This window comes from Nuphar pumila, chromosome 8, assembly GCF_984573655.1.
Source record: "Nuphar pumila chromosome 8, dmNupPumi1.hap1.1, whole genome shotgun sequence".
Classification (NCBI taxonomy): Eukaryota; Viridiplantae; Streptophyta; class Magnoliopsida; order Nymphaeales; family Nymphaeaceae; genus Nuphar; species Nuphar pumila.
Genome location: NC_143256.1, coordinates 1,521,718 through 1,534,296, shown reverse-complemented (window position 1 = coordinate 1,534,296; position 12,579 = coordinate 1,521,718). Strand labels below are relative to the sequence as shown.

The window sequence follows — 12,579 nt, the reverse complement described above, 5'->3', positions numbered from 1 at the left end:
CCTTTTTGACTAGTCAAAAAGGTGCTTTTTGACTAAAAGTCAAAAAGCAAATTTCAAGAGAGTCGTTGGACTCCCAACGGCTCTAAATAGAGCTGTAGGGAGTCCAATAACTCCCTTGATGGCTCCTCTCCCTTCTCTATAAATATGGGGTACTATTCCCCTTGTATAGCATTCGGTTGTATGGGATTTTCTCCCAAGTTAATGAGATTCATTTTTTGTTATTCCTTTTGTATACCTTTTTTCGGGTATTGTGCATGTTCTTATGCTTGAGCTCTCTTTGTGAGTATTTGTTGAGTTACTTTGGTTGTGGGTTTCATTTTCTTACATGGTATCAGAGCCATTGGTGGAAGCAATCAAAGGTTTTTTGTGTGCATTGGGAAGCGTGTCACTCAAGTTTTCTTCAAGGGAGTGAAGTCCCTTTAAAGTAGTGGGCGTGTGAAGACTTGGAAGCTTGGAGGATTGCTTATTTTCGCCATTTTGTGGTATAGTATCTACCTCTTTTCTCATTTTTTAAGCTTTTTCCTCTTCTCCTTCTTTCTCTTCCCATTCACAAGCTTGTAAAATGGATGACAATGATAATGTCACCATTAAGCCCATAAAACTCAATGATTCAAATTATGTAACATGGGCTTCCATCATGAAGCACCTTATTTGGGAAAAAGGATTATGGGGATTAGTGGATGGAACCGAGGAGGAACCTAAACTAATTCTCACCAAAGAAGAAGGAGAAAAAAAAATATTTCTCAGAGGTAGAAAAAGTCAAAGCTATTTCCACATATGAAAAAAAGTGAAAAGAATGGAGAATGGGACATGCCAAAATCATGTCTTGGCTTATATCAAGTGTTGATATAAAAAAAGTGTTCTAGCCTAGCCAAATTTAAGCACACCAATGATGTGTGGAATAAACTTAAGAGAATGTACTCGCTCAAGAATATTGCCCACATATACAACCTTCAAGAAAATGTTCGTAATATGATTAAAGGGGACAAAAGCATTAGGGAATACTACGATAGTTTGTCCGAGTTATGAGGGGAATTGGCTCTCCTTGAACCAAAATGGCATTGCCCCCATGACAAAGAGCTTCGCCAAAATCAAGTAAATGCGGAGCATTTCTTTCAATTTATCAATGGCCGGAGATCGGAATTTGAGACAACCAAATTCGCTCTTCTTCATCGGGGAAAAGTCCTTTCCATTGAAGATCCAATTGAAAAGTTGAGCATGGAGGAAAACAGACTCAAGAAAAGAATTTCTAAAAGTGATGATGACTCAGTCTTAGTAGTATCTAGACCGGGAAATCATGTTCGTCCATATAAACCTCTGCATGTTGGGAGGACTAATGATGAAAAGCATGGAAGTGAGTTTGAAAGGAGAAAGATCATTTGTTATTATTGTCGTGAACTGTAACATGTCAAAACATACTGTCCAAAGTTAAAAAGACCTTATAAAAAGAAGGCTGCCACAGTCAAATCTCTGCAAGAAACAAGCGAGACATCCATTGGGAACATGTCTCTAATTTAATTGGTGGAGGCACTTCAACCTCTTCTCAAAGGAGCTTCGTCATCCGCTGGAGCTACTGTCTCTTCCGTAGGCATCTCCGATCCTGGTAAATCTCTTTGGCTTCTTGATTCTGGAGCTTCTTTTCATATGACACCCAACATAAAATTGCTATCCCAATATCATAACTCAAGTGGTTCAAACGTTTTTACCGCTGATGAAACATCTCGTGAGATTAAGGGAATAGGATGTTTTGAAAATGCCTCTCAAAACTCAAAAGGATTTTGCATTCCAAAAATTAGATATATTCTCAAACTTAATTTAAACCAAAGTTATCAGTAGGTGGGAAGCTCGCTACCCGGAAACTCGCTTCGGAAGCATGATACTCCTCGCTTCCGAAACTTCATGGGAAGCTCGATTCCCCCACGCTTCTTCTATGCTTCTCATATGCATGGTCTAGGAATACTATATATTTTTCTCACGTTTCTTTTCATCTTTTTCATGTATTTTCTCTCATGCTTTCACTCATTTTCCATGTACTTTCTTTAAATTGGTAACCATTTAGATTTTAACAAAAATGTAACTCTTTTAGAGAAAAATCATGAAATATAAGAATAATGAATTTTATTTTAGTTTTTATTTGTTTCTTGTTTGATTCCATATTGCTTCATTCTTTATTCATATTTCACTTTTAAATTGAAACTTCGCTTCCCGCTTCGTATAAATTTTAAAATGTCTCGCTTTTGCTTCCCGTATCATTTCCCGCTTCCGCTTCCAAATTGGGCAACCTTGATTTAAACCTTTTGTCTGTATCTCAATTAACTGACCATGGGTGTAATGTTTCTTTTTCCTCTCGTGATTGTTGAGTGCCGGATCACCAGTCAGGGAAGCTGATTGGGGAAGGCCATAGAGAAGGAGGCTTGTACTACATGGATTTTGGGGAAATTTCCAAAAATACACTATGTTGTAATGTTCAAAAGTTAGATTTGGATCTTTGACACAAAAGATTTGGACATCCTTGTATATCCAAAATTCAATTTTTTCCAAACATGAAAAAAAATTGTAATTTTGAAGCTTTTACATGTGAAAAATGTATTCTTGGAAAAATGAAAAGACTACCTTTTCAAGAAAGAACCTTTGTTTCTACACGACCACTTGAGTTGATTCATTCTGATGTTTGGGGTCCCACACCTGTTATATCAAAAGGTGGATTTATGTACTATGTTATCTTTGTAGAAGATTTTACATAGCACACTTGGATTTATTTCCTTAAACATAAATCTGAAGTTTTCTCTTACTTTCAAATATTTCACAATATGGTCAAAAATCAGTTTAAAGAGGATATCTCAATATTTCGTACTGATTCTACGGGAGAATTTTTATCAAAAGAATTTAAAGATTATTTGAATCTATATGGGATTTTACATCAAAAATCATGTCCTTACACCCCTCAACAAAATGATTTAGTTGAAAGAAAGCTAGGCATATTATAGAAATAATAAGAACCCTTCTCATTACACATCAAGTACCAAAAATTTTCTGGGTTGAAGTTGCCTTAACTGTTGTCTATCTCATCAATAGGATGCATTCTTCCTCGATAAACAATATTTCCCCAACTGAAAAGCTTTATAAGCAAACTCCAGATTGCTCTAGGTTGAGAGTGTTCGGATGTAAATGTTTTGTGTTCACGGATAAGAATGATAAATTCTCTCTGTGTGCTATTTACTGTGCCTTTTTAGGTTATGTGAGTCATCAAAAAGGGTACAAGTGTTTCGATTTCAGAAATAACAAACTATATGTCTCAAGAAATGTATCATTTTTGAAAAATGAAAGTCCCTTTGAAAATAAAGATTCTACGAAAACAAACGAGTACTCCTTTCTATTGGACTTAGTTCCGAGGAGTAATGAAAGTGATATTGATCAAGATGATCAAAATGATATCACTAATACTGAACCAGTTGATAGCAACCAAGATTGTATTCAATACTCTAGAAGAGGAAACTTAGAAAGACCATGTGCTTTTAAAAAGTACACAAAGGAACAAGACCCTGCGTCTTCAACTAGAAAATCCACTAGGATCTCGAAAGTCCCTGAAAATTTTGTCGTATGAATCTTTTTCATAAAAATATCAAGCCTTCATCGCCTTAATTCACTCTTATGAAGAACCTTCCAGTTATGATATAGCTAAGGATCAACCTGAATGGGTCAAAGCTATGAAAGTTGAATTAGAAGCTTTAGAAAAAACAAACACCTGGACCATTCAAGATATTTCACCCAACAAAAAACCTATTGAGTGTCGCTGAGTGTACAAAGTTAAGACCAAGAGTGATGGCACTCTTGAGAGTTTTAAAGCTCAGTTAGTTGTCAAAAGCTATTCCCAAGAATATGGAATAGACTATGAAGAAACGTTTGCCCCGGTAGCTAGAATGACCACTGTTAGAATCTTGATAGCTCTTGCCTCTATAAAGAAATGGCATATTTTTCAAATGGATGTTAAAAATGCATTTCTAAATGGAAGTTTAGCTGAAGAAGTATACATGGATCCAACACCAGAAATTAATGTCCCTGAAGGAAAAACTCTTCGCTTAAATAAGACTTTGCATGGTCTCAAACAAGCTCCAAAAGCTTGGTACAATAAGTTACTTGATTTTGGTTTTCAATCTTGTCTCACTGACATAACTTTGTTTGTTAAGAATTCTAATGCAGGTATTATTATCCTTCTTCTCTATGTTGACGACATGATCATCACGAGAAGTGATAAAGAGGGAGTTTACAATATTAAAAAGTTTCTCAAAACACATTTTGAAATGAGTAATTTAGGTTTTTTAAAATATTTTCTTGGAATAGAAGTTGCATACTCTTCTAGATGATATTTACTAACTCAATCTAAGTTTGCCTTAGATATTGTTGACAGGTCAGGCATTTCAGATGAAAGATACATTGACACTCCCGAAATTGTAAATGTTAAGATGAAGATTGATGATGAAGAACCACTTCAGTATCCAACTCCTTATAGACAACTCGTCGGGACACTATCGTATCTTTCCATTACAAGACCTGACATTGCACATGCTGTCTATACAGTCAGTCAATTTCAGCATGCTCCAACTTCTATTCATATGGGAGCAGTTTTGCGAATTATTAGATATATTAAAATTTTCATTTCTGGAGAGCTATTTTTGCCTGCTTCTTCTAACCTACAACTATTTGCTTATACTGATGCAGATTGGGGAGGTGATCCAAATGACAGACACTCAACTACTAGTTTTTGTGTCTTCTTAGGGGAATCTTTAGTCTCATGGCGATGCAAGAAGCAACAAAAAGTCTCTCTCGCATCAACAGAGGCTGAATACAGGGCAATGGCTACAACTACTATGAAAGTAGTCTGGCTTCGACAACTACTCTCCGACATGGGAGTTGAATGTTCAGGAGCATCAAATCTCAGTTGTGACAACAAAAGCTCCATTTATATTGCCAGCAATCGGACATTCCACGAACGCACCAAGCATATAGAAATGGATTGTCACTATGTACGAGAGGAATTTCTACGCGACATCATCAATCTTCCCTACGTCTCTTCAGAATATCAGTTGGCGGATTTCTTTACCAAACCTCTCGCGGCTCCTAGATTTCACTTTCTCTTAGACAAACTTTCGGTTATCCAACCGTAAGTTTGAAGGGGAGTGTTAAAATATGTAATCTCATATGTATATCTCATATGTAATCTCATATGCATGTAATCTTTTCTTTTCTTTTCTTTTCTTTTTCATTAGTTAGATTTAGTTAGAACTTAACTAGAAATTAGGTTTAGTTTTTACTTTTTGGACTGTTATAGCCATTTTCTTTTTTACTAGTCAAAAACGTGCTTTTTGATAAAAGTCAAAAAGCAAATTTCAAGAGAGTCGTTGGACTCCCAACGGCTCTAAATAGAGCTATGGGGAGTCCAATAACTCCCTTGATGGCTCCTCTCCCTTCTCTATAAATATGGGGTACTATTCCCCTTGTATAGCATTCGGTTGTATGGGATTTTCTCCCAAGTTAATGAGATTCATTTTTTGTTATTCCTTTTGTATACTCTTTTTCGGGTATTGTGTATGTTCTTATGCTTGAGCTCTCTTTGTGAGTATTTGTTGAGAGTTACTTTGGTTGTGGGTTTCATTTTCTTACATGTAGTATGTAATGAAATATGCAAAAACACAAAACCAGAGTCTGACAAGATCATAAACACAAAGTGCACATGCACAAGTCCACTACGGACAATACAAAAAGCCAACAATGGCTACAACAAGAATATAAAGAATAACTTTTATTGAAATATGCTTAAGCAAAAGCATTAAGAATGAAGGGGGACAAACACCCCTATTTATAATATATGAAGGACTATTGAGGGCAGTGTTATCAAAAACGCGCCTTGAGGCGCAAAAGGCGCGCCTCACCTTGAGGCGCAAGCCTGAGGCGTGAGGTGCAAAAAAAAATTTATTTATTTATTTATTTTAAGATTTCTAGGACATAATCAACAAGATTTTTGTAGGTTAATCTCATATATTTTCAGTTATTTCAGTTATGTAATCAGTTTCTTAGTATATTTTCACTTTTGTTGGTTAATCTCATATATTTTTCAGTTATGTAATCAGTTTTTACATATTACTTAAAGTAACATCTAAAAGTAACTTTTATATGTTAATCTCATATTTTTTAGAATAATCTCATATATTTTAACTTTTGTAGGTTAATCTCATATATTTTTCAGTTATGTAATCAGTTTCTTAGTATATTTTAATTTTTGTTGGTTAATCTCATATATTTTCCAGTTATGTAATCAGTTTTTATATGTTACTTAAAGTAACGTATAAAAGTAACTTACTTTTATATGTTAATCTGATATTTTTTAAAATAATCTCATATATTTTAACTTTTGTAGGTTAATCTCATATATTTTCCAGTTATTTCAGTTATGTAGTCAGTTTCTTAGTATATTTTAACTTTTGCTAGTTAATCTCATATATTTTTTCAGTTATGTAATCGGTTTTTTAGTTACTTTTATAAGTTAATCTCATATTTTTTAGAATAATCTCATATATTTTAACTTTTATAGTTTAATCTCATATATTTTCTAGTTATTTCAGTTATGTAATCAGCTTCTCAGTATATTTTAACTTTTGTTGGTTGATCTCATATATTTTCCAGTTATGTAATCAGTTTTTACTTACTTTTATATGTTAATCTCATATTTTTTAGTATTTATTTGAGATTTTCTATTTCTTATTGGTTGTTATTTCATCAATAAAGCATTTTTTTATTTATTTGTATTTTTAGATATTTTTTATAATTTTTTAAAAGTTTTCAAAAAAAATTGAGGCTTATGCTTTACGCCTCGCCTCAGTTTTTGGTAGAGCACCTCGCTACGCCTCAATGCTTTTAACAACACTGATTGAGGGGCGCCCAATAGAGTCGTTGGAAGCTCCCAACGGTCATATTTATGATTGTTACTCTATGGTCAAATGACCATAGAGCCCATGCTCAATAAAAGAAAGACAAAAAAGATAAAAAAAAAGAAATAATAAAAAAATTGTTCTGAATGAACGTCTATTATAAGGTAAAAAAGATCAAAATATCCCTGACTATCAATACAAATTACAGACTGACATATATATAGATAAATATATATGTTATTTTAACACCTCCCCTCAAACTTGTGATGTAAACACCGAAAGATTGTTGAGAAGAAACAAAAAACAAGAAGCAGCAAGAGCTTTGATAATGAAGTCTGCAAACTGAAATTCTGATGTAACATACGGCAACTCAATAGTTTCTCTCAAGAATTCATCACGAACATAATGACAGTTCATCTCAATGTGTTTGGTGTGCTTATGGAATGTGTAGTTGCTGATAATGTAGATTGTACTTTATTATCGCAACACATCTTCGAAGGTTTGGAGATGGCAACCCCCATATCTCTATGATAATTTTTTAACCATACAAGCTTTATAGTTGTCATTGCCATAGCATATACTCAGCTTCAGTAGATGATAACGAGACATTCTGCTATTTCTTGCATCTCCAAGCAATCAATAAATCTCCTAAAAATATATCAAAACCATTAATTGATATTCTATCATTGAGATTTCTTTCCCAATCTGCACCGGTATATGCATGTAAATCTAAAGATGAAGATAAGGATAAGAAGAACCCTTTAGTTATAGTGTTTTAATGTGTATGGTGGTTGGAGCATACTGAAATTGCCACATGAGCTATATCTGGTCTGGCAATAGACAGATAAGTGTGTGACCCAATTAGCTACTTAAAAGATGAGGAGTCTTTAAGAAGTGTCTCATCTTCAAGTTTTAACTTAGCATTCACCACTTCAGGATTCTCCACTTTCTTATCATCTGAAATGTCAGATTTAGCACAAATATTTGTAGGAAGCTTCAGTTGAGAAAGGAGAGTAGGTCACCTCAATACCTAAAAAATATCTTAGGAAACTCGCAACAAACATATAAAAACAATTAAAATATTTTTAACATTACTAAGTCCATGTTTATCATTCCCGATAATAATCATGTCATCTACATATGGTAGAAGGATAACAATATTGGTATCTGTACTTTTGACAAAAAGAGCAATGTCAGCATAGCCAGAATGAAAACCCAAATGAGTCATGGCATTACTGAGTCTATCATACCAGGACTTAAGAGTCTGTTTAAGACCATACAGGACCTTTCAAAGTCTAAGAGTTCTTCTTTTCGACATCAAATCTCGACGGAGGATCCATATAAACTTTTTCATTTAATTCTCCATTAAGAAATGCATTTTTAACATCTAGTTGATATATAGGCTATTTTTTAGTAGAGGCAACTGCTATTAGAGTCTTAACCAGAGTTACTAGAAGCTTCTTAGGTAGGTGGGAAGTGCGCTTCCCAGAAACTCGCTTCGGAAGCGTGATACTCCTCGCTTCTAAAACTTCATAGGAATGTCTATTCCCCCACACTTCTTCTATGCTTCCCACATACATGGTCTATGCTTCCTTGCTTTTCTCACATTTTTTTCATGAGTAAAATTACTAAAATACCCCTCGGTTACAATATAGAAGAATATGTGTGCATATATATATATATATGAACATATTTTAACATGGTTTAATTTTCTAGATTGTTATTATTAGTATTCTGTGGTAGATGAAGAAGTCTCCTACTACCAATATAGTTATTATTTCTACCTCTTCCTCTGTTTCCTAGGAAGCACGCTTCCGAAGCGAAAAGTAGCACACTTCTTGTAAGAGGGGGAAGCGTGGAGGAAACTTGCTTCTCATTTGTGGGAAGCGTAATTCCCATTCGCTTTTCTCTCGTTTCTCAGTCAATTCCTATCGTTTCTCCCTAGCTTCCCCCTTGTTTTTTATTTTTTTCATATTAATTTCTATTATTTTTTGTTTCCCCCTCGTCTACCTATTGCTTCTTACATATTTCCTTTTTCGCTTGTTACATGCTTTCACAATCGCTTCCAAAACAAATTGTGCTTCACGCTTTATAGTACTTTTTAGCACTCGCTTCCTTGCTTCCACTTCACACAACACTTCCCGTATCCATTTTGTGTCCTAGTAACTATGGTTCAAAATGCCTTATTAAAGAACTGAAGGTCTTTCTATATGAGAAATTCAAGATGAAAGATATAAGATAGCTTTGGTATTTCTTAGATATTGAGGCTGATGGAGGCAAGGACTTCATCCAACTTTCACAACAGAAATATGCCTTTGATGACTTGAAGTAGTTCAACTTGCAGAACTGCAAATCAGTTGATACACTGCGGCCATGAATAAAAGGTCATTCAAAGATGCTGCTGACTTGATACAAGACCGCAAGATATATAGAACTATGGCAGGAGTTCTATAGTATTGGACACTTATGAGACTTGATATAGCTTTGGCTGGTGAACTAGATTTGTTAATTCATGCACTCGCCTAACAATATCCGCAACCATGCAAAATTATGCTTGAAGTGGGCACACTGGTGCTTTGCCACGTAAGCATTCATTGCCTCAGTCCTTGTAGATATCTCATAACAAGAATGCACATCAAGATACATGGTTTTGCAACCAATGAGTTGTAAAGCTAAAATTTCTTCAATATCTAGTAGTTGCAAACATGATTCTCCATAGAAATAACTAAAAGCATGGTCAAGAATGATATCAGTGTGAAAGCAGACAGCTTGAATCTGGTCTTACAGAATAACATCATCGCCAAGGTGTCCTCTTGCCAAATTCACCAACTTGTGAAGATAGATTTTGTCATCTCCAAAGGATCCATACTCATTTTCAAGCTGAAAAAATTAGAACATACTCAAAGTTCATTTTACCAGTACCAGAAACTCAGAAAACAATTGGTGAAAAATGTAAGCAGAGTACCACAATTGTTCTTTAACCAAGATACCATGTATACATGATGTGTGGATGCTTAATCTGCAACACAAATAAATTCACTTGCCTGAATCATAATTACTGGTCCACCATTATTATATAGAAGTGGAGCAATCTTGGGTAGTAGAATGCTCCACCATTTTTTAACCTGCAAGAAAAGATAACACAAGGAAAGTTCACCTGCCAGCTTTTCCTATTGAATGTGGCACTATAGAGAACATTTGACATTACACATACAAACATAAGAAATGCATGATCCGACGATCGCAATCTGACAGCTGGTTCCACAGCTAGTAACCAAGGCGGGAAGCCTCCAAGATCCCATTCTGAAAGCAACAGTAGATCGTAATGAACATGAAAATAAACACAAGATGTCCAAAAGGAAACAGTAAATTAAACCCAATTTAATCAAATTAGATTTGTGTGCCTAAGATTACATGCGAGGTGTTGGCAAATTCAGAAAAATCATAGTTAGGGCATATTTTCCATCTCAATTGAATTCAGAAAAATCAGTGTGGCAGAGAGGATGAAGTCAATAATGAAGCAAGTCATCTTTCCAAATCAAAAACCGTTCTAAAAGAAAGAATGCTTCAAGAATGAGGCATTTTAGTAAGTGAAGTTCATACCATCCAATCAAAGAAGCATCAAGAATTCAAGCTAAAATTCTATTTAGAAAAGGCTGACTCCTCTGCTGGTTGTGTCATGTTGGGCCAATAGGGGCAGTTCTAACCATGGTATGTACGTAATCATGAGGTGTTTGTATTTATTTCCCAGTGCATCGTAGATTTATTGGTGGAAGAGGCTGTTCGGTAAAGACGATTTCGGGAGAGTATTTATAGATTTACCGATTTTGAAATATGTACACCATAACTTTGTATGTGTGTGTATAGTGTTAGGATATACATGAGCATGTCGTGGGATGATCCTCGAATGTGTATCAACACATATATCAGCCTAGATTCATGTAGAAATTGATATTGTGTCATGTATACAGGTTTTAAAACTTGAAATCCTTTTTCAGAAGCTGATTTTGATTTTTATAGAGAAAACATGTTCTATTTTGAAAAATGTATGACTTTAGATGTTAGATAATGTATTTTTGTATTTACAACATGATTCCATGGTTGTATGCATGAATATCATGTGTGTTGATGAATTTAAAATCGTTGGATGAGTTTTCTTAATGTTCTTGTTGGAAAGCATGAAGTTCTGGTTTGATTTCTGAAAAACGACATGTCCTGTGTATTTTGATTCGACCATTCATAATAATAAATTCGATTCTCCCAAACCGTGAACTCATAAATCTTGAAAAATTACGAGGATGATCCATGTTAAAACATATATACTAATACATATATATATATATATATATATATATATATATATTTATCCAAATACACCATAATACCTGATAGGGGTATTATGGTCTTTTCACAAGTACCTGATAGGGGTACTTGTTTGTTTCCTTGTTTTATTTCCTTTATTTTTTTCCTTTTTTATTTTTTTAAAATCTTTCTTTTTGAGACACTTAGGGGCCCCACATAGAGTCGTTGGGACCCCCAACGGTCACATTTGTGAATGTTGGGAGCTCCCAACGACTCTATTGGGAGCCCCAAAGTGACTCCCTTGGTGTATAAATAGGTGTGCATCCCCTTGTATGTTTCTATGCTTTTGAGAGCTCCTCTTTAATAAAAAGAGTCTTTATTTTATGTGTGTAGCCTTGTTGTAAGGCCTTTTGTATTTCCCTTAAGTGGATTTCTTCTCTCTTTTACTTGTGTATTAGTCCGGTGTTGGACATTGTGAATGCATTTGCATTCTTGAATTCTTTCGCATACTTCATTACATGGTATCAGAGTCATTTGATTCTTCAAGGTGAAATCGTGTCTCTCTCAACTTCCTTTTATTTTCACATCGTCTTATTAAAGCAATGGAAGCCAAGATCGACCTATCATTCAAGCTCAATGAAAAAAATTACATGATGTGGGTATCATTAATGGAAAACAATATCAAAGAAAAGAAGCTTTGGGGTTATGTAATGGGGATCGTTCCGAAACCCCAACTTAAGCTCACAAAGATGGAAGGATATCAAGAGAAAGCTCTTGAGGGAGATGCTCGCCTCAAAGCAATAGAAGATCATCAACGCCAAATGGAAGATTGGGAGAGCAACCATGCAAAAATACTAGCATGGTTTATGAATAATGTTAAATTAAATGTATGTGCTAATATTACCAAATTTCGTCGAGCCAATGAAGCTTGGTTTTTCATGAAGGGTATGTATACCCAAAAAGATCTTGCAAGAGCTTATTTTTTACAAGAAAAAGTTAGAACCACAAAATAAGGAGATATGAGCATACAAGATTATTATAGTGCTTTAAATCCCTTGTGGGATGAATTGGCTCTTTTAGAGCCTAAATGGGTTGTTATGGAGGATGTACAACTTAGACAAAAACAAATAGAACAAGATAGATTATTTCAATTTTTATTTGGGCTTCATCCCGAGTTTGAGCAAGTAAGATCATCACTCCTCCATAGATCCACTATTCTTCCTTTGGAAGATGTTATTGCCGAAATTACTCAAGAAGAGACTAGGCATGGCATGAGTAAAAGTATGGATGAAGTTCTTGTCGTGTCTAAACCTGGCAATCATGTTAAAACATACAAGCCACCTCATTTTGG

General features: G+C 34.7%; 1 protein-coding gene across 3 annotated transcripts in view; it reads right to left on the bottom strand.

The window, feature by feature from the left end:
• Positions 1-12,579, bottom strand: part of BGAL17 (beta-galactosidase 17) — a 241,616-nt gene that overhangs the window by 164,054 nt on the left and 64,983 nt on the right. For all 3 annotated transcript variants that reach the window (XM_090015937.1, XM_090015938.1, XM_090015939.1), the window contains exons 4-6: positions 10,141-10,229; positions 9,971-10,051; positions 9,712-9,806 (exon numbers count right to left, since the gene is read on the bottom strand). In XM_090015937.1, the coding sequence (XP_089872063.1) occupies positions 9,712-9,806; positions 9,971-10,051; positions 10,141-10,229 (265 nt within the window). The remainder of the gene's footprint in view (positions 1-9,711; positions 9,807-9,970; positions 10,052-10,140; positions 10,230-12,579) is intronic.